Raw genomic sequence first — 22,439 nt, forward strand, 5'->3', positions numbered from 1 at the left:
ATTGAATGGTCCACACGCTCACCAGACTTAAATCTAATAGAACACCTCTGGGATATCATGTTTCGGTCCATCCGACACCGCCAGGTTGTACCTCAGACTGTCCAGGAGCTCAGTGATGCCCTGGTCCAGATCTGGGAGGAAATACCCCAGGACTCAATCCGTTGTCTCGATAGGAGCATGCTCCGACGTGGGGGCCATACAAACTATTAAGGACCGTTCTGAGTTGCTGCAATGAAATTTTAGCAAAATGGACTAGCCTGCTGCATCATTTTTTCACTTTCATTTTCAGCGTGTCTTTGAATTCAGTCCTCTGTAGGTTGACAATTTTCATTTCCATCAAACAATGGGGTATCCTTACGTTCCTAACACATTACCCAGTCCATATCAGTATAGATATGCAGCATGATATTTTTCTCCATTGAGATCTGATGTGTTTTCAAAGTGTTCCTTTAATTTTTTTTGAGCAGTGTATATAAAGTACACCAAGATTTAGGTGTACTTTATATACCATCTGCTTCTCAAATTGTGGTCTTCTGTGTCCCCCCCCCCCCCTACTCACCTGCACTAGATGAGTGACAGAGCCTTCTCCTGCTAGGCCCTAAAACTCTGGAATTCAATTCCAAAGAACATCAGAGAGTTATCTTCTCTAAACTCATTCAAATCAAATCTACAAACGTTTTTCTTTAGACAACCTTTCACGTAACTGTCCCTTTTTTTTCTTTTGTTTTATCCTATGTATTTCTTGTAAAAAGCTTTGAGAAACTACCTTTTTAAAGCCATTATATAAAATAAAGTTTATTATTATTACTATTATTGCAGTTCGCAGAGCCTAACCTTTCCTGTTGAACAAGTAAACATTTTTTGCTTGTGTTCCACTTTGGATACTGCAAAAAGTGGCCTCAAAAATATTGTTTTTGACTATCAAATTCAAACTGATTTTGAGGATCAATGTTTTGAATAAAAAATAATTTGTTGATCTGTTATGGAGAATTGGTCCAGTGGTCTAACTTTTGCAAGGCACTGCAAAATGTGGCCCAGGTTTATTTTGTTTTAGGTAATATGTGGTATGTTTGTATGTAATACATGATCTGCTTACATCTTCTGTTATCTATTCAGAGGGAGATATAAGTACGAACTGACCCTACGCACGGACCTCTATACCAGCAAGCACACTCAATGGTTCTACTTCCAGGTGAAGAACACAAAGAAAGGTGTCCCCTACCGTTTCATTATCACTAACCTGATGAAGAGCAACAGCCTGTACAATGCCGGCTTGAAGCCTCTTATATATTCAGAACACAATGCCACTCTCACAGGAGAGGGGTGGAAGAGGAAAGGGAGAGATATAAAGTACTATCGTAACTCGCAACCACAGGATGGTGGCTCTTTGTACTGCTTGACTTGGACATTTGAGTTTCCCCATGACAATGATACCTGTTACTTTGCACACTGTTATCCGTATACATATTCTGACTTGCATAGGGATATTCAAAGATGGACTAGTGACCCGGGAAGATCTCAGTACTGCAAACTCCGGACCTTGTGCAGGAGTCTGGCCGGTAACACAGTCTACTTGATGACTATTACTTCCCCTTCAGTAAACCCTGAGTTAGCCACTAGTAAAAAGGCAGTGGTGGTGACCTCCAGAGTACATCCTGGGGAGACAAACGGTTCCTGGATGATGAAAGGCTTCCTGGACTTCATCCTTAGTGATTCTCCTGATGCTCAGCTGCTCAGGGATATGTTTATATTTAAAGTGGTTCCCATGCTAAATCCAGATGGGGTAATTGTTGGAAACTACCGCTGCTCTCTGTCTGGGAGGGATCTAAACAGGAACTATCGAAGTATGCTGAAGGACTCCTACCCATGCATTTGGCACACAAGAGCTATGATTAAAAGGTGAGCCCATCTAACAGAAGGTATACCATATGTCCAAAAGTGTATGGACACCTGACCAATATTCATACTCTATATGGCCAAGAATATGTGGACACCGCTTCGGCTACTGAGTTTTCAGTGAAGGGTACTCACTGCATTCTCATTGTTGCATGTTTTTCACCTGTTCATGCTACTGATTTAGACAGTTTAGGACAGGCATTATTAAATGGTGGACTGAAACAAGTGACAGTTCTATCCAGACCGTGATGCATTTTTCAAAAATTAATACTATTCACAGTGGCATATCCATGGAATGGTAGCTATGGTGTATGCCCTGGGCGCCAGTTTAGAAGGGGTGCCATAACCACACCTGTAAAGATAGGGGGCTTTAATGTGAAGAAGAGACTGTGACTTGAAGGATATTGGTCATAACAAAAACATAAGGTTTGTACCTCTGCTGGGAGAAAAACTTGCTGACCAGACCTCCTTGAATTTTTATCAATGTCCCTTGTTGAAGGTGTTTCTTTGACTCAGAAAAAATGTATCAGAGTAGAGACATGCAATTTAGAATTGCAAGACATATTTTGTTCTTCCATTTCAGGCTTGTAATAGAACGAGAAGTTCTTCTGTATTGTGACTTCCATGGACATAGTCGTAAGAACAATGTGTTCATGTATGGCTGTAACAACAAGGGTCATCCTGAGTCCAGGCTTCAAGAGAGGGTCTTCCCTTTAATGCTCAGCAAGAATGCTCCTGATAAGGTACGGTAATTCAAATTGTTAAAGAAAATATTACAATTTTACTTATACCAATGCACCAGGGAATATGGTACAAGAACCAAGAGCCATGCCCTGGTTATTTATCCCCAAACATTTAAAGTATACTTTCTCTGCAGTTTTTCTTTAAGGGCTGTAAGTTTAAAGTTCAGAAAAGTAAAGAAGGCACAGGACGTATTGTAATGTGGCGCCACGGAATCAGCAACAGTTACACCATGGAGTCTACCTTTGGTGGATCTACATTAGGTGAGTGTTCCTTCACTGTCATTGTCAGTATTACCCTGTCCTTGGCAGCAGAGATCTGCATTAGTATGTCACCTACCACAATGGTCCGCATTACTCTGCCCCCACCACACAGTTTAGTATTTCTCTGCCTCACCACAGAAGTCAGTATTACTTTGTCCCATCAAAGATGACCGCATAAGTTTGCTCCCATCACAAAGGTAAATATTACAGAGGTTCGAAACTATTCTGCCTTCCCCAAAGTTGAGTATTACTCTGCTCCACCAAGAGCAGAGGTCCGGACTACTTTGCCCCATCACAGATCACAGGACTTTGCTCCAACTACATAGGTCAGAATTGCGGAGGTCAAGACTACTCAGCTCCCACCCTAAATTGCCCCCACTGTAAAGTTCAGTATTGCTCTGGCCAGGGTGGATTTGATTTAAATCACTAGTCAGTAAGGCTTGATTTAAATCCTAGTTTTCTACATAAAGACTAATTCTTGCTGGTATAACTTTAATATGCAAGTAGATGAAGATTTTTAGAATAACAACTTTTCATATTAGTTTTTTTATCCCCAGTTTAATAGGTTAATCATTCATATTTGGACAACTTTCTGTTGTACTTAGGAAGGAGAAAGATAATCATTACCTTAATAATAACAATGTAAATAGATTTATTCAGCTGAAACAATAACATTCCAGCATATGTGATTTGCTTAAACATCCATGTTTGGTAACTAATTCGGCTAAACAAAATATATATATTTTAAGAAACTTCGACTGTCAGCCCCTTCCTCCTCACACTTAGTTTCACTTTCTTCTTGTGCAGATCTATTCCACTCCAAACAATCAGAAAAATATTGTTTCTATTCTATTCACTGAACTTCTTGAAACTTAGCACTGAAGGGGTTGATTCTGTATTCAGAGGTTTGTAGAAGTTAGGATGAAGGTCTTTTTCTTAACTCTGTTCATGTTATAACATTTTTGCTGTGAAGAAGAGGCATGTGATCTCCGCTGAGTCAAATTCAGTTTTGAGAACTGCAAAGTAAACCAAGAATCTGTGATAATATCTTGTAGGCAGAGAAACTGCCCAATAATCTTACAAAAACCTCTGGAAGAGCATGACATTGTGAATGGATTCATGGAATTTATTTACCAAAAAAATTAAACATATACAGCCTTATTCTACATAATTAAAAAAACTAATCTTTATTTCATGATGGAATAACCTTTGGATGGTAATATATTTTCCTCAAAAAGCATTTTATTTAAAAAAAATCCGATTTAAATAAAAAAAATCCGATTTAAATAAAAAAAAATCCGATTCTTTTTTTTACATTTTTTTAAAAATATCATTGATTTTTATCCACCCTGGCTCTGCCCCACCACAGAGGACCACACTGCGCTGCCCCACAGCAAAGTTCAGTATTGCTCTGCCCCACCACAGAGGTCCACATTACTCTGCCCTACCACAGAGGTCCACATTACTCTGCCCTACCACAGAGGTCCACATTACTCTGCCCTACCACAGAGGTCCACATTACTCTGCCTTACCACAGAGGTCCACTTTACTCTGCTCCACCACAGAGGTCCACACTGCGCTGCCCCCACAGCAAAGTTCTGTATTGCTCTGCCCCCACCACAGAGGTCCACTTTACTCTGCCCCATCACAGAAGTCCACACTGCGCTGCCCCCACAGCAAAGTTCTGTATTGCTCTGCCCCACCACAGAGGTTCAGTATTACTCTGCCCCACCGCAGAGGTCCACTTTGCTCTGCCCCACCGCAGAGGTCCACTTTGCTCTGCCCCACCGCAGAGGTCCACTTTGCTCTGCCCCACCGCAGAGGTCCACTTTGCTCTGCCCCACCGCAGAGGTCCACTTTGCTCTGCCCCACCGCAGAGGTCCACACTGCGCTGCCCCCATTGCAAAGTTCAGTATTGCTCTGCCCCACCACAGAGGTCCACACTGTGCTGCCTCCACCGCAAAGTTCAGCATTTCTCTGTCTCATCACAAGTCAGCATTAGTGTAACCCACCCCAATGTTTGGAATTACTCTGTCCTAACACTTGGGTCAGCAATACTCTGCCCCCACTGCAATGTTCAGTATTACTCTGCCTCCCAATGTAATGTTCATTATTACTCTGCTCCACCACAGAGGTTAGCCCTACTCTATGCAATTGACCAAAATTTGCTACATGGGTGGCTCTCTTAGCCACCTCCCACCTTGCATCCTTCAATTGAAAAATTGAAGTAGCCAGGTGAAAAATTGGCAGCCAAACAGCAGCTGCATCAAATTGAATGCAGCCAGAGTTTGGCTATTTGGACAGACACTGGCTGTGGCTTTCAGAATACAATAGCCACAGCAGGAAATTCCTCCTTCTGTGCTGTATAGAGTGGATAGCAAATCTGACTGATTATTTCCACACAGCCTGCAGGGTGAACAGAAATAATCTATGTGTGTATACTCCGCATTACTTGTCTATGAGCAGATTGACTATATAGAGTTAGCTGTCCTGTTTGTCTTGAACAGGGCAGTTTTACTTTGCCATCTACCACAGTAGTCAGTACTACTCTCCAACCTACTACATTCCTCAATACATCACTGCCTTCTTCCATAGTGGCTATTATTGCTGCCTTTATGACCGTGACCAGTAATCCTGTGATCCTATTGCATTGATCAGTGCTACCCTGCCCCTACCAATGTGATCAGTATTACAGTAATTTCAAAGTAGTCAGAACTATTCGTTCTCAGTAATTGCAGTCAGCACTACCCTGCCAGTGATCAGAGTGGTCAATACTTCATTGTCTTCTATCTCAGTGATCTGTACTTCATTGTCTTCTATCTCAGTGATCTGTACTTCATTGTCTTCTATCTCAGTGATCTGTACTATTTTTCCTTCTAGCACAGGGTACAGTACTACTCTACTCTTGGCACAGTGGTCAACATTAAACTCTCTCTATGACAGTAGCCAATACTACTCTGTGTCATACCACATTTATCAAAATTTGAACACTATAATGCTCTTTAAAAGACCATAAATATACATTTTGTTTACCTGAAAATAAAGGGGACCGCAAAGGCACTCATTTTACAACAAATGACCTGAAATCGATGGGACATCACTTCTGTGACACCCTGCTGGACTATTGTGATCCTGATAGCACCAAGGTGAGCGCTTAGTTTAATGGGGTTTTGCAAGCATCGTACTTTTTTGAGTTCAGTGCCTCTTGCTGAGCCACCCTGTCTTTTCTGATGTGAATGGTCTTTGTCTGGACCCAGAGTTTTATCATCTATGTTGTTTAGGAATTTCTATCCTTTGACTGCCTTCTGTTCTCAGGTAAAGGTATGTTTGTCTGAGCTCCAGACTATAGTTCAGGAAGAAATAAAAGAAAAGTTGAAACAACTTGGAAGAGATGTTGACTCTGATGTCAATTTGAGTGACATTTCCCTATCAGACATTGAATCAAGGTAAGAATGTGACCCATTGGTTTGTGAGTCTTGTGTCAAAGTATAGGACCAAAGACCAAAAGTTTGTGGACTCCTGCCTGTATGGCCAAAAGTGAACAATTATAATTATCCAAATTTTCGAGTTTAAGAGTAACTCCACATTTGTTGAAAAAAAAATCCTCTCTGGATGATCTATGTACTCTGCAAGGAATTAAACAAACTGTGTTGCAGATTCCTACCTTTTGTTATTCTGAAGAAATGGTTTGTCAGTGTCCATGCTCAGAATGAATCTGTATGGGAGTGGTTTTATAAATAGCAATCAGCAGCTGTACCTACAGGGTTGCAGGGGATGCCAAAAATCTAACTTCTTAGTGCAGATTGTGTACAGAATGCCCCCAGGTAGCCATATTGCATTGCATGTTACTGAAATTTATAGCGCTGCAGATTGAAAAGGAAAGATAATTTTTAATAACATTCAATTAAAATATGACTTGAGTCGCAATTGTATACGCTATATAATTTTTTTTATTTTGCTTTTTTTTTTTTTTTGCCACAAAAGTGGAGTTACCCTTTATGCTGTTTCCAGTGAATATTACTGTTACTGCTACAACATACAAAGACATTTTATGATCAATCTCCGTTTATTAAAGTTTTTTCAGAAACCTTACAGAAAAAAAAACATGCACATAAACAATAACATTTGTAAAATATAAAACGGAAAAGACAAAATGAGGGTAAGGGAAGGGGAGAGAAAAAGGGTAGGCAAGAAAAACAAGGGGCAATAATAAACAGTTACGGTCTGGCATTGAATAATTGCAGACCCAAGGGCAAAGTGGAAGTAGTCTTTCTGTACAAACAATGTCAGGCCCCCGACAAAGACATTTTAGACAACTGTACACTTCCAACCTTGTGACAACAGTTTTGGGAAAGCCTTTTTCTATTCCAGCCCGACTGAACCCCTGTGGACAAAGCCAAGTCCACAAAAATATGATTTGACCCATCTGATGTTGAGAAAGTCAAACAGCCATTGGTATTCTCTTCCAAAATCAGTATCTGACCTCACAAGTGATCTTTTGGCTGAATAGATAGAGATATACTCCAAAATCTTGGGGAGATCCTTTCCAGAAGAGTAATGCTATAATAGCCGCAAAAGGGACCAACTCCTTATTATTGCTGATGGTTTTGGAAAGGAATGTCCAAAAAGCTTGTATAGGTATAATTATCAGATGTCCACCAGCTTTTGCATATATAGTTTACCTTTTGTGATGAATATTCTACTGGAAATGACTTGTGGCTCAGACAGAACATGGTTACAGATTTGAGGGTAACATAGACTAGCTTACACTTGGCCCACATGAGATCCATTAGCCCACACCTGCTCAAAATTTCTTTATATATTGTACTTGTGGGCGATCTGACACCTAGCTTACAGAACCTTCCAGACAGTGGTTTCTGGAAGTATCCCAACCCAACTCCAGAAAAAACGTTCGCTTTGGTTTTGTGCATAGAAGAGAGAGGACAGATTGTAAATGCTGGAAGTTAACCAATTCAAGTCCGGACACTTTCATCCCCTTCAAGTCCAGGCCAATTTTCAGCTTTCAGCGCTGTCACACTTTGAATGAAAATTGCGCGGTCATGCAACACTGTATCCAAATGAAATTTTTAGCATTTTTTTTAGACAGAACTTTCTTTTGGTGGTATTTATTCACCAGAGTGATTTAAATTTTTTTGCTATATAAATGAAAAAAGACTGAAAAATTTGAAAAAAGAATGTGTTTTTTATTTTGCAAATAAATAATCTTTCTTCATAAATCTTGGCCAAAATGTATTCTGCTACCTTTATGGTAAAACAAAAAAAACCCAAATCAGTATATAGAAAAATAATTATAATTTTTAAAAAAATTTTTTTTACATTTTTATTTTAATTTTTTTACTATTTATTTATCATACCATCACCCTAGTAGTACAGTGTCACCATAGTGACACTGTACTACTTGTGGGGGGGTGATCAAGAATTTTTTTTTTAAATTGTGATTGCTTTTACACCCATAAAGGCTGTAAAAGCAATCATTTCTCCTCCTCTCTGGCTGCATTTCTGCAGCCATTGAGAAATACTGTGAGAGCTTTAATTGGTCACAGCTTATCACATGGTACAAGGCTGCTGTGAATGGTCTTGTACCATGTGACCTCTGTGATCATTCCCAGAATTCACAAGTAGTAAACAATGATGTCAGGAAGTGACATCTTCTTTACTACTGTTCATGTGATCACTGATTGACCAATCAGTGATCACATGAATCGGGACCTCACACAGTGGCCTTATACACAGTGGCCCTGGTGGGCACAGAACGTGGCGCTGCTTGCTCCCAGGGAGGGTGCACATGCAATGGATGTGGGGGGACATTTAGAAATGTTCCCGCGCATTGGCAGTGCTCTCATCTGGCCGTTTATCAGCATAGGCCGGATGGGAAGAGGGTAAGGAAAGGTGTGGGATGCTGGACCTCTTAAATCAGTAGGTGTTCAGGTTTTAAGCAGTGTAGAGCACAGGTGTCAAATTGGCAGCCTCCAGCTGTTGCGGAATTACAAGTCCCATGATGCATTGCAAGGCTGACAGTTACAATCATGACTCCCACAGGCAGAGGCATGAAGGAATTATTCTCCTTCGGAATCTCTTCCAGGAATAGTAGTCAAATGTCGATCCCTTACTTGAGCAGGGAGTGGATGTGCAAAAAGGAAAGTGCCAAAAGCAGAGCGTATAAAGTCCAGATACAGATTCTGTTTCATGGGTTCATAGGGTCACTCTTCATTGGGGATTGGTACTGTTGAACAAAGTTTGGATTGGATTGATAAAATTGGAACAATCCTGAGAAGTAATTATCAGCCTAATTACCCCTTTAGAATCAGTCTAGTCCACACTTTCAGCAGTACCAAACCTTGAGGACGAGGCACCTTTAGAACCCCCAAAACATGCGGCTTCTTGAAATAAGAGTCTAAATAAAATTGAAACTGGACTTTGTTTTCTGGTTTTGGCATTTTGAAGTTTGATCTCTCCTGACACTACTTATTTATATTCTATATGTTTCATTGAGGGCTTTTCCTCTTGCTTCCTGTTAGTCTGAGTTCAATCAAATAGACTGCAGTGGGAGTGAAACACAAACAGCGATTTAAAAAGGTTCTAACCTTTCCCCAGAGATTTCTCTCTCCATAACTAAAAGAACAGATTCTGTGAAAGGCTTGGGTTGGATTATATAACCATTTAATTGTCATTCTAACACTGGATGAACCCCTCGAGGACCCAATCGCATTAAGAGCTTGTGAATCCCACAGGAACAAGCAGTGAGTATCTGTGTGATTCACATGCAGTTCTGTGTAGTGCGATTTCAGCACTTCTTCTTTTAAGCCTTAACCTGCTCAACAAACCTACGCCCTAACTAACTGCTGCAGCAAAAAAAATGTACATCCAAAAGACTTTTTTTTTTTTTTTTTTTTTTTTTTTTTTGTGGTGATGTTATGGGTTCCAGGTCTTCTATACCTTGGACTGCTGAGTGGGATGGTCCTTTGAGTGTCCACACTGCTGCCTTGGTGATGTGAACACTTCCTTTTGAATGTTCAGAAGTGGGGTGCTTTTGGGCTCCATAAGACTGCAGCAGCACAATGACATCTTAAAGAGGGGACTGGTCAACATTAGCCACAGACTGCAACACTGGACCTTCATTCTCCACTCCACTGCACGCTGCTGGTTAGGGAAGCATGATGGTAGGTGAGTCAAATCCGCATTGAAAGATGCTTAATGGATGGAAAAGGATGTGAGATCAGGTGAGATTTTGTCTGGATATGTGCTAAACCACTTCAGGTCCTGGCCAATTCTGACATTCCTCTCCTACATGTAAAAATCAGCATTTTTTGCTAGAAAAATATTTGGAACCCCCAACCCAAACATTATAGGCCCTAGAGAATAAAGTGGTCGGTGTTGCAATTTTTTATGTCACATGGATTTCATTGCACGCCGGTTTTTCAAACCCAATGTTTGCAGAAATAATAAACTTTATTGAATATTAATGCACAAAAACATAATATAATACCCAATTGTTTGGTAAAATATAAAAAATGATACATCGAGTAAACAGATGCCTAACATGGCACACTTTAAAACTGTGCACGCACGTGGAATGCTGGCAAATTACAGTACATTAAATTATTCATTGGAAACGCTTTAAAAGTTTCTTTGAGACACACAGACTGTGGCTTGGTCCCGCCTCTCCCTTCTCACTAGCTGTGACTGACAGCAGCAGGAGCCAATGGCTACCGCTGCTGTGTCTCAGCCAATGAGGAGGTAGAGCCCTGGGAGAGCTTCTGCTCTGGTGCACAGGTGAGTATAAAAAGGGACTGAGAGGAAGGCTGCATACTAAAGGTTTTATACCTTAATGCATAAATAACCTTCAGCCTTTAGAACCACTTTAATAGATATTTACTATTTTCAAAATCTTCCTCTTACAGGATTTTATTTGAAGTTTCCTATTTAGTGATTTTCAATAATTAGCAAGGCTGACACTAGCATTGGATGCAGTGTGAGAATTTCACACGTTTCCACCTCCATATGCCAAGTGTTACTTTATATAATTAATATGATGTAATGTCTTTGTACTTAGTCTAGGCTTTATTTGCGAATTCTCATAATTAGTAAGGTTTTTGCTCTTTGTATACAGTATATCTGATGTGCATTTGATCCTTGACTTTCACATTCGATCCTTTTATTTTGCTGCCACCTCTTGTTCTATGTATAGCTGTACCCTTTAATTTTATAACACTTCTGTATGCATAAAATGAGGTTTTAGTCCCAATTACATGACTGAAGGTTTTTAGAAACTACAACAATATTTAGCTTCCACGTGAAGGATTCTCCACTTTGCCCTACAACACTTATGAGTAGTGGCAGACTGAAGAAGAGGGCTTCTTTAAATAATTTAGTGGAGTTCAACTTTGAAGTGAACCTGTCACCAGAGGGCCACTTAGAAAACACTACAAAGTCACTGTGATATTTGGGGGAGTCCAGATTACCAGCCGTGTTGGTAAAAGCAGTCTTTATTTTTACGGTAAATGAAAATGGCATGAAAACAGAACAGTCCATCAACCTTAGATTTAAAGCAAAACCTGGGCTCACCTCTTGCAAAACCTTATCCCACAACAGGGTTTAAAGTCACCAGCTGCTTCAGGGTAGAGATGGGAAGACCTGGAAAAAAAATGGAAAAATTGGAAAAAAATGTTTTTTTTACTGGAAAAAATGGGGGGGGGGGAGCGTGGAATATGTTCTTTTACAATGATTACTAATATATCTATGACATGGTATTCAAACTGTATAACATGAAAAACTTAATGAAAGATTTCTGAGACTTTATGTAAAGTCTTAAATAATTAAGTTCCCTCAGCTAAAGAAAAGTAAATCCTGAAATACAATTCAAGTAACACTGTACTTCTCAATGCAGTTCTCAAACAAGAGAAATGTGCATTTTTGCCACTAAGGGGCACTGCAAGGGAAAGGCTCCAGTTTAGTTTGCATGTGGGCTCCATCTTGTACCTTCTACAATTGGATGATGGTTGGGATACAATAGTACCAGTTCGGAATCATGTACAATCATTTACCCCTATTAGTGTTCTTCTTGAGGGCTCCATCTTGTACCTCCTACAGTTGGGTGATTGTTGAGATACACTAGTACAGTTAGGAATCATTTTAGAAATGTATCCCTATTGATGTTCTTCTTGTGGGTTCCATCTTGTACCTTCTACAGTTGGGTGATTGTTGGGATACACTAGTACAGTTAGGAATCATTTTACAAATTTATCCCTATTAGTGTTCTTCTTGTGGGCTCCATCTTATACTGTCTACAGTTGGGTGATTGTTGGGATACACTAGTACAGTTAGGAATCATTTTACAAATTTACCCCTATTAGTGTTCTTCTTGAGGGCTCCATCTTGTACCTCCTACAGTTGGGTGATTGTTGGGATACACTAGTACAGTTAGGAATCATTTACAAATGTACCCCTATTAGTGTTCCTCAACATCACCTATAGTCTGGTCAGTAAATTGGTTTCCCTTTTTCTCCTCTCAGTATAAAGGTGAGACCAACATCTAGAGCAGTGGTTCTTAACCTTGTTGGAGGTACTGAACCCCACCAGTTTCATATGCGCATTCACCGAACCCTTCTTAATTGGAAAAATAAAATATGATTTTTAAAATTCAAAACATAGGTATATATTTAGGTATATATTTATACATAGGTGCACAAAATGAACAAAACCGTTAAGAACAAAGAACAAAACCATTAAAACATGATTTTCACACAAAAACAAAAACATAATAATGAATATTTACTGCACGAATCATATGAGTCGGGTGTGGGTCTTCACCTCCGCCGAACTCTCGAGACTGACTCACCGAACCCCTGGGGTTCGATCGAACCCAGGTTAAGAACCACTGATCTAGAGTTTGGAAAGGTTTCCACAGTGCAATATCTGCTAAGAGCAAAGCTGCAACTTGCAAATATTGTGAGACAAAATATTCTTTTCCAAATGCTACAAGGATGACAAATACATTCTTTCATCCCAGAGGTTCCCTAAAGAAAAAATGGCTTTCAGTTTGAAAAACTACTCCACACTGAATTTATTTATTTATTTCAATTTTTCAGCAAATTTCTTTTTATTTTTCCAGCAAAAAACATGGGGGAAAAGTTTTTTTTGCTCATGGCTTGCAAATTTCTGAAAATGTTTCATCTCTACTCCAGGGGTCCAAAGAAAAGGTCATTACAGCTCAACAATGTCTCAGTAGCCCAAACAATACATGGATCCTTCTCACAAACATGTCCTGCCTCACATCACACCTTATGGACACCTGCTAGCTGCTTCCTGCCCTATAAAAAGAACAGAGGGGGAAGGTGCAAGTACCTAATGCATTATCAAAATTTATTGGGAATATATAGAATGATAAAAATGAATACTCGCAAAAGTACAATGTGTAAGAGCATGTAAACCAGAAGATGCCGCAGAGTGCAGAATGCGCGTGCTCCAAAGCCACCCTGCTATACTGGCAATTTGGCATGTTTCAGGGGTGCACCGCCTTCCTCAGACACACACGCGAACCCCCTCCTTACAACCCCTGGATCCGTGAGCACTTCAACTGCTCTTGTCATCCCCCTTAAAGGGAGCACAACTCAAACAATGGAGGCACAGACTTCTTTATCCAGGACACATCCCCTGGAGTCCTGTACAGTCGCTTACAAAAAAAGGACCAGCCATGTAATAACACTCTGCTTTTGTTTCCTGAAGCCTGTATGTTGAAACACAGCTGCTTTACTGCTCCCCAGCCATGCAGGTATTTGACCAGTTGGGTAGGTCTATTACCTCCCCCCTTTCTCATGCAGTAGGTCCTCCCTTCAGCTCTTATCTTGTAGTAACATATGAACAGAAGAAACCAGCATGCCCAGTGGGAAGCTTTAAATACCTGCAGAAGGAGAGAAGTGAAGCGGCAGTGTCATTTTTTGTGAAGATTAGGCCCGTCTCTTCTGCCATTTGGCTATTTCGTGAATAGAAGTTTGCTCACTTGACAGCTACATACAAAAACCACATTATTATTTATTTCAGGTACTTATATAGCGCCGTCAATTTTCGCAGCGCTTTACATATATATTGTACATTCACATCAGTCCCTAACCCTCAAGGGGCGTACAATCTAAGGTCCCTAACTTACATTCATACATACACATATTAGGGCAATTTAGACAGGATCCAATTTACCTACCAGCATGTCTTTGGAGTGTAGGAGGAAACCGGAGTACCCAGAGAAAACCCACGCAGGCACAGGGAGAACATGCAAACTCCAGGCAGGTGGTGCCATGGCTGGGATTCGAACCAACGATCCTAGTACTGCCATGGTGTCTGTGTTTCTGTTCTGTTGCTACCAGTAGAAAAGTTTTAGGCCAGATTAGGACACTTGTGTATGATTACTGCTTGGCCATAATGGCATCTAAAACACTCATTTCTTATTGCTTCTTGCAGCACCAGTGGATCAAATAGCTCCGAGTCTGATGGACTTCCTGCGCATTTGCTGAACATGGCAGGAAAGGTGAGACGTTGGATCTCTGTATTCAACTTTCCACTACTATACTGTTTCTAGTAATATACAACTTCTATTTGCATCAGTCAAGGGTTCAGACCATCTTTTCAATAACACCAGGTGCCATACTGTAGGCTGTACCGGGCCACATATGTAAAGATCTGGTCCTGTGGATTTGATCCTTTGAGCCTGTTCATCTAATATGTATACGCACTGTTCAGTACAAGTTGAGTTTTCTCTAGTATGGATTATAGGGGAATTAACAGTAAATAACAGCCAAACTCTGCTTTTTAACTAGTTTTTTCAGAAAAAAAAACGTTTACGATCTCGTAAGGAGAGGAACAGCATGTATCGGAGACGCAGCTTCAAACACAAATCAAAGTCTCAGAGCAGCCTGGTGGTAAGTCAGCCTCTTAAAAATTATTAAAAATGTTGGCTCTGTTTCAACTGAAAATGAAAGGTTTAATCAAAAAAGGGATATATTAAATCACGTATCTTCTTGATTTTTTGAGGACTTCACCTGAGAATTTCCAGCTCTCAGCACCGCCTACCCACCACAGCCACAGAAAGGGGGTCTTGCTGGCAGAGGATTTAAATTCTAACTGCAGGTATACTTTCAGTTGAAATGGTTTGTTTGGGCCATGCTGGTATATATGAACTATTTCCTTTACCAGTTGATGTGGCTGCTGTCAGCACTGCATTAACTGTATGCAGCACTGTGTTCCGGCAGCGGTACAGGGACCTCCAGTCTGCAGCTAGAACAAAATTGACCTGAATTGATTGCTTCTCAGCCATTTACAGGAAGCCTTGCATTTTATTCATGAATATGAGGCTTCCTCTGAGTGGCAGAGGTAGAGACGGTAACATCATCCACCCACCTCTCCTCTCCATAGCCAAGAGAAGCACTCGGTCCTGCTTGATTTTTTTCTGGCAGCAGACAGTCCCCATACCTGCCTGAACACAGCACACTATACTGTATGTAGATGCTGCAGCGCTGACAGCAGCTGCATCACTTAGTAAAGGAAATTGTTCATTTGGGCCAGCTTGGCCTAAACAAGCTAATAAAAATGAAAGTAAGCCTGGAGTTGGACTTTAATATTTTTCCATTTTGGAGGATGCTTCAAAAGGAGTGGAGGGGTTTGGGTGGACACAGAGTTGACATTTCTGCTAGAGCACCAAAAATATAGTATTTGTACTTTATTTAACATTGCAGGCAACAAACAGGGTACAGTGAGACCTCCTGGTGGAATGAGCTGAGGATTCTGCTAGAAGATGAGTGACAGATGATGTAGAAGTATAGAACTAATAAACTATATATAATAGTGAAATAGAAGTTTTGGGTTTTTAACCATTTCAGTACTGGGCACTTTTTAATACCCCTTTAATTGCAGCAGCAAAAAATCAGGCCTCCTGCCTTGCCAGTTGCTACTGTACAGATTACAGGCGGTCCATATCAAGACATATTCTTCCCGAAGGTCACATTTTGAAGTAGATGTACAGTAAACTAAATGACATTTAGTTTGCCAAAGCACTGTGTATCATAATCAATTACCATTTCTAATAAAATATTATTCACCTTTTTTCATCCTTTTGCTCCACCTCAGTGATGTTGATGTCCTGCAGCATTCCTGTCTACATATACTCCAGTGACGGCTGCAGGGCATTTCTCATGGCAGGTTTCCTGATGATGACAACAGTGGACCATGCCTGTATAATGTGTGTTGAATGGGCCACTTGTAGTCTATATCACCTGTGTGACAAAGTGACTTTGGGGAGATGGGGACTGGGCATTGCCACCCTTTAAAAGGAAGTGCCTTATGCCAAGCATTATTTTAATAAAAAAATGCAGGTTCAAAAATATTCAACATTTTTGCTTGAATGTAGATTAATATATTAAAGTTTATATAGCATTTTAGTGATTGGATTTACATATACTTAAAACCAATTACTGGATAAAACACTAAATAAATAATTGAGACTTTCTATATATTTTTCATTTGATTTTCCTAGGATGCTACTGAATCTACTAACCAAACAGCCAAATCTACAGTCTCTAAGAGCTCTAGTAAAGGGGACACAGAAAAACAAAAACGAGAGGTGAGTAGGCACCTGTTTATGTCTTCTTTTATGGCTGCCTGTTTCTATCAGGAATCATTTTTCTCAGTTCCTGGCAACCACATAGGGAGCGAGGGAAAATCTATCCCATGGGGTCACAGAAAAAGATTTTAAATATTCTCTCTATCCAGCACAAAAAAAAACATTTTAGCTGAAGTTTCAGGTTTAAGATCTTAAAAAGTAATTTATTGTAATGATGAAAGTGGTAAATAGATAACTTTTCTATAGCAGCTGAAGTCCGTTGAAAGCGCTATGTCACAGACTGATACAGTACAGACAGCCACGGCACCACCTGCAGGTATGAAAAGGAATAATGTGCACAGCTACAGTGTGTTTTTTTTTCCCTGAATTCTACAAAACCGTTTTTTTTTTTTTTTCTCATTGATAGAAAAGCCCACCCTGGCTTATTCCCGGAAGCCTGAGTCTATTTCTATGAAAACCCAGCTCATCAACAAACTCCCAGCCTCCTTTGTTGGTGAGTCCCATTCCCATGTGTACAAGGTACCAGCAGTGTAGAGTAAGGAAAGTGATGCTGTAATGTCTAAAAATTTACAGTCTTGTCTGAATTCTTATCCATCAGGCGATTTCTCCATGATTGATCATGTGTGTCCTCGCCATAGCACAATAAAGACACGGGAAACCGTTAATGGCAATCGGCTTCCTCTCATTGTAACAGTTATTCAGAGAACTAACTTGCCTCCGTTATCTAAATATTCATCACCCATCAAACAGCATCCACCGCCTTTCCATGCCATGCTTGATTTCAACAATGACAAAAGCCAGGTGACTGATCATGTGCTCAAAAGAGGTTCGTACAATTCCAGCATCTGTATCTTATGTCCAAACAGTACAGCAGAGAGCAATGGGAAGTGCAGAAACCTCTAGTAACCAATCGGAAGTCCTCTTTTACTGATTTGGCTTTATTAAACTTAAATCGGAGTTCCACCTGAAAAAAAAAAAATTAAGCAGCTACAAAAACCGTATCTGCTGACTTATAAAATACAGCCTGTCCCTCGGTCCAGCGGTGTCCTCACCATCGCTGGTTTCACCGGCTGTCTTTTCTCCCTGGCGCTGGCATCTTCAGTGTGGGTACCCGGCTGTGACAGCTTGCGGCTTCACAGCTGGGTGCCCGCTGCGCATGCGCAAGAAGCGCTACGCTTTGTGAATGGACCGTAGTCTTCTGGGACCTGTCACGTCTACCAGAAGACTACGGGGAGGGGAGGAAAACTTCCGCTTCTGATCATTTAGGCAATCGCAGCGGAAGTGGGAGCAGGTACCTGTCAAATTCGGGTACCCATTCCCCAAAGGTTTCAATCCTTAATGGGGAGCAGGGGACAAAGGCTTAAAGCGGAACTTCCCCTTTTGGGTGGAGCTCCACTTTAAAGTCAGAAAATTAAGTCCAGGTAGATCATTTCAAGCTGGTCCCATTTGCATGTATACCTATGTAAAACATTTAAAATAAGTGTCTATACTGTTTAAAATCCAGTATTACACTGTATCACCCTACTCTGCACATGCTCAGTTGCTCTCAATTTTTAGGCACTGTGCAGATCTGCTGACAGACTAAACATTTAATGCTGCTCAGGACTCTGGGCTTCAGCAAAATGGCAGCCTCCAGCAGGAAGAACCAGGAACAATGCTAGAGACAATTTACAGCACACAATAATTTTGGTGAGATAATTATTAATATGGAATGTTCCTTGCCAAAGAACATTATTTTTTAACAAGTGATTTTTGGTAAAGTTCCACTTTAAGTGTGGTTGCTCTGGGTTTCTGTACTTTCACATACTGACAGTATGCACTAATTGAATAAGTATTTTTTTTTTTTAATATCTCTCCTTGGTGATGTGCACTCATTTTCAAGACAGCTAGAGAGAAATGAACTGTGTGTTTCTGTGTTTTCTTCTCTTTTTCATGATTCCTCTTCCTGAATCAGACAAGCCGGCTATATCGAGAAGTCTGGTACCTTCTATGGGAACAAAATCATACAGGTAAACTTCAAAGAGAAAGCATACATAAATGTTTGTAGTGTACAGGTTAAAATGTATGGTCGATAGACTAAATAGAAGCAAGAGAAGTTCATTGTTAGAGTTTCCATACTCATTAAAATGAACCTGACCTAAAAAGATCCTATGGTGCCAGGTCTGAAGTTCCATCACCTTGAGATGTTTGCAAATAGCTATGTTGGTCTCCGGATTACTCAATGTTTCCCTGTAGAGATCCACTTGATCCTAGGACAAGGCTATACAAAGTACCTCAACTAGTCTTCAAGTCAAGATTAAAGTGCAAGTTTACCTTTTCAAAAAAAGGTAAACTTAACACCCTACACCCTCAACTTCCCCTCCCCCCCACATTCCCCGCTACACTTACCTCATTGGGTGTCACTGATCGGATGCAGCGGTCTAAAGATTTGAATGCCCCACTCTTCTTCCCCTCTTTTATTTGGTATTGGGTGTATATTTTGTGAAAAAGTGAACTTGCATCTCCTTAAGCAAGTGTGCTTTGCTATGCAATGCAGATTTAAGAATATGTAAACCCGACATTTTATATTTCTGATATGTGCCTGCTGTACCATATACTTGTATGAAAAAGTATCCTATTCTCTTTGTACTGTTCCTTTGTGTGAAATCTCTGGTGTTGCTGCCAGCCCCTCTGCTCTCCTATTAAAAACTGACCACATTGGGCACGAGAGCACAGCGTGGTCAGTTCTCTAGCTATGCTGGGAACTCAATGTGCTGGGAACTCAATGTGCTGGGAACTCAGTGTGCTCTCCTCCAGTGATCAGACTCATCCTGACAATCCTCCCCCCTTTTACAATCACTTTAAGCTTTACAAGGAAAGAGCAAAGTAAACAGCAACATGTTAGTAAGATCAATAATAGGCACATGAAGCTACAGATGACATTTATAACAACACATTTCCAGAAAGACGAGATAGGGAAAATAAAAGTGAGGGACAAGGAGATAAAAAGGGGTAACCAGTAACAATGTAATCACCAAAGAGTGTAGCATAAAAATGGTACTCTCATTGATCTGCCAAAGAGCAGGAGAATCCACCTGCATTAAGATACTAGTGACTGAAGTCATAGCTTTCACAGGGATATGGACTCTCCCTCTATACCATCACTGGTGCTTGGTGATTGGCCCAGCATTATCACAAGGAGCAAGTCACATGCTGCTCCATACCTAAGGGTACCAGAGGTTTTCTTTGCTCCTGGCAGTTCAATGGAGTGGTTGAGGAAAAAAAAGAAAGGTATGTGCTGCTGGGGAGGGAGGCATATGTTAAGGTAGGTGGCCATGCTGCATCTGGCTGCAAGGGATTATGTTAACATTAGATCAATGGAAAATTGTGTGGACTTCCTTAGATTAGCACAGCTGCAATGTTAATTGTATAGCAATTGCTGTCATTTGATTGATTTTATGTGTTTAAGTTGATCTTTAACTAGTCTTTGTATAATACATCCCATTTTAGCTTTGGAACCACTGTAGATAAACAGAAAAGCCCTGAAGTGTCTAGTTCAACCCTTGATCTACAGCTCAGTCTCAGCCCAAAGACCCGCATGACCAACAGATTCCACCCGGAGTCGGTCATCACTCTCGTGACTTCAGGTGAATGGGGGGGTCTTTCTTTTTATTATATATATATATATATAAAATCTATATATATATATAAAATCTTTATTTAAGGCTGGCTTTATATTCTTTTGTGTCTTGTGATTATTTTAATAGGACACCATTTACTGCAATATCATTTCTGCACTGCAGGCTTTAAAATTACTTTTGTTTAAAATCTGCTCCCTGTCAGTGATGTAAATAAGCTCTGAAGTCGGCCATAGATGGTTTGAATCTCAGCCGATTCAGCAGGGACCGTCAAACCATGTATAGGCTGAATGTACCCAAGTTGATCAATTCATCAACCTGGATACAGCTTAAATCAGTTTGATTTAAATCAAATCCACCCTGCTTCTTCCTAATGACTTGTTAAAGGTGTCCCACGTTCTCCCCCCCCCTTTTTATTTAATATTTTCTTTACTTCTTTTGCCTTTACCCATTTTCTCTAAACCTTTATACTCTAAGTTTAACCGCCTCCTGCCCGCCATATAGTGTAATGACGGGCGCAAGGCAGTTCTCTCGTTCTGGGAGGACGTCATATGACGTCGTCCCATTCTAACCGCGCATGCGCGGCTACAGGAGCGCGTAGCGCGACGATCGGTGGTGCGCTGTGTCCCTCGGATCAACGGAAAGAGCTGAAGAGGTCGGCTCGGTCATGTGATCAGCTGTGTCCAATCACAGCTGATCACATGTAAATAGGGAAATGTCGGTTATCAGCATTTCTCTCCTCTCGAGCTACCAGCTCCAGAGGAGAGCAGAGCCGGTAATTGGCATCCCTCAGAGGGGACATGTGCACTGATCATCAGTGTAGCCCCAGCAGTGCCACCTGTCAGTGTCCATCAGTGCCAGCTGTCAGTGCTCATCCATGCCACCTGCCAGTGCCCATCACTGCCACATCAACGCCACATATCAGTGCATACCAGTGCACATCAATGCCACATATCAGTGCCTGTCTCAGCTGCCTTTTAGTGTCACCTATCAATGCCAGTCAGTGCCACCTATCAGTGCCAGTTAGTGCCGCCTATCAGTGTGCATCAGTGCTGCCTATCAGTGCCATCTAACAGTGCCAGTCAGTGCCGCCTATCAGTGCCATATATGAGTGCTGCCTTTCAGTGCCCACCAGTGATGCCTGTCAATGCCCATCAGTGCCACCTACCAGTGCCTCCTCATCAGTGCCCATCAGTGCCACCTATCAGTGCAGCCTATCAGTGCCCATCACTGCAACCTCATTAGCACACATCAGTGAAGGAGAAAAATCACTTATTTACAAAATTTTATAACAAAAACTAAGAAAAAAATTTAGTTTTTTCAAAATTTTCAGTGGTTTTCGGTTTGTTTAAGAAAAAATAAAAAACCCAGAGGTGATTAAATACCACCAAAATAAAGCTCTATCTGTCACAAAAAATTGATAAAAATTTCATATGGGTACAGTGTTGCATGACCGCTCAATTGTCATTCAAAGTGCAACAGCTCTGAAAGTTGGAAATTGGCCTGGGCAGGAAGGGGGTATAAGTGCCCTGTAGGCTAGTAGTTAAACTAGTCTGAACACAACATAATTAAACACATGGAATAATGCGAGTTCAATGATTGGGTACTGTTTGGGTTAGACCTTCAATTTTCTTTTCCTGAATCCCATGTCTTGAATAGTTTTGCGGACAATTTTCTGTTCTACGTACTTTGGATTTATGTCAGAAAACCTGTTTATGTCTAATATTCTGTATGCGATTCCTTATGTGAACTGGAATGTTGTATTTCATTTTTTATTTGCAGAATTGTTCGATAACATCTTGCCAAAACCAAAGAAACACAAATCAGACTCTATGAAGTTATTACCAAAAGTCAGGAGGTCAGATTCCCTCATCACAGCCACTCCAGAGGACGCATCCGAAGAGACACATCCGAAGGTTGGCAAAGATTAAAAAAGTTAGTTCTAAGCCTATGTCGTTTTACTGATCCTATTAACGGGCTTCACAAACATATGATTTACCACAATGTGTCCTGGTGCCAATACTTTTAAATACAGCCCAATATGCCGTAAAGTAATGGGAAGCAGACCACAAGGTGCATGTTGTGGCATGCCACGTCTGAATATGGATCATATCTAATTTTTCGTGTAATAGGGACTGCTTTAAAGTGTATGTAAAGACAGTTTTCTTTTATCTCTTTCGGATATGGCTGGCTTTGTCGGGCTTTTATTGCTGTCTGTGTCCCTCCACGCTGGGGTGCTTATCCCCTATATTGCTCTTGGTGATCATGGTCTTTGGGACAGTGCGGGCTAAT

At 40.7% G+C, this 22,439-nt stretch overlaps 1 protein-coding gene across 4 annotated transcripts in view; it reads left to right on the forward strand.

Moving 5' to 3' along the window:
* The window catches only part of AGBL2 (AGBL carboxypeptidase 2), a 68,647-nt gene that overhangs the window by 40,561 nt on the left and 5,647 nt on the right, over nucleotides 1–22,439 (forward strand). The window contains exons 8-21 of one of the 4 annotated variants that reach the window (XM_089675831.1): nucleotides 1,117–1,899; nucleotides 2,480–2,639; nucleotides 2,774–2,900; nucleotides 5,946–6,046; nucleotides 6,216–6,346; nucleotides 14,376–14,442; nucleotides 14,732–14,833; nucleotides 16,444–16,530; nucleotides 16,777–16,846; nucleotides 16,937–17,023; nucleotides 17,129–17,356; nucleotides 18,485–18,539; nucleotides 20,020–20,156; nucleotides 21,930–22,082. In XM_089675831.1, the coding sequence (XP_089531957.1) occupies nucleotides 1,117–1,899; nucleotides 2,480–2,639; nucleotides 2,774–2,900; nucleotides 5,946–6,046; nucleotides 6,216–6,346; nucleotides 14,376–14,442; nucleotides 14,732–14,833; nucleotides 16,444–16,530; nucleotides 16,777–16,846; nucleotides 16,937–17,023; nucleotides 17,129–17,356; nucleotides 18,485–18,539; nucleotides 20,020–20,156; nucleotides 21,930–22,078 (2,284 nt within the window). In that variant the 3' untranslated portion in view covers nucleotides 22,079–22,082. The remainder of the gene's footprint in view (nucleotides 1–1,116; nucleotides 1,900–2,479; nucleotides 2,640–2,773; nucleotides 2,901–5,945; nucleotides 6,047–6,215; nucleotides 6,347–14,375; nucleotides 14,443–14,731; nucleotides 14,834–16,443; nucleotides 16,531–16,776; nucleotides 16,847–16,936; nucleotides 17,024–17,128; nucleotides 17,357–18,484; nucleotides 18,540–20,019; nucleotides 20,157–21,929; nucleotides 22,083–22,439) is intronic. The other 3 variants (XM_089675832.1, XM_089675833.1, XM_089675834.1) reach the window with 3 other exon arrangements.

The sequence above is a fragment of the Staurois parvus genome, unplaced genomic scaffold (genome assembly GCF_062004578.1).
Source record: "Staurois parvus isolate SC_StPar_1 unplaced genomic scaffold, SC_StPar_1.0 ptg000159l, whole genome shotgun sequence".
In the NCBI taxonomy this organism is placed as follows: Eukaryota; Metazoa; Chordata; class Amphibia; order Anura; family Ranidae; genus Staurois; species Staurois parvus.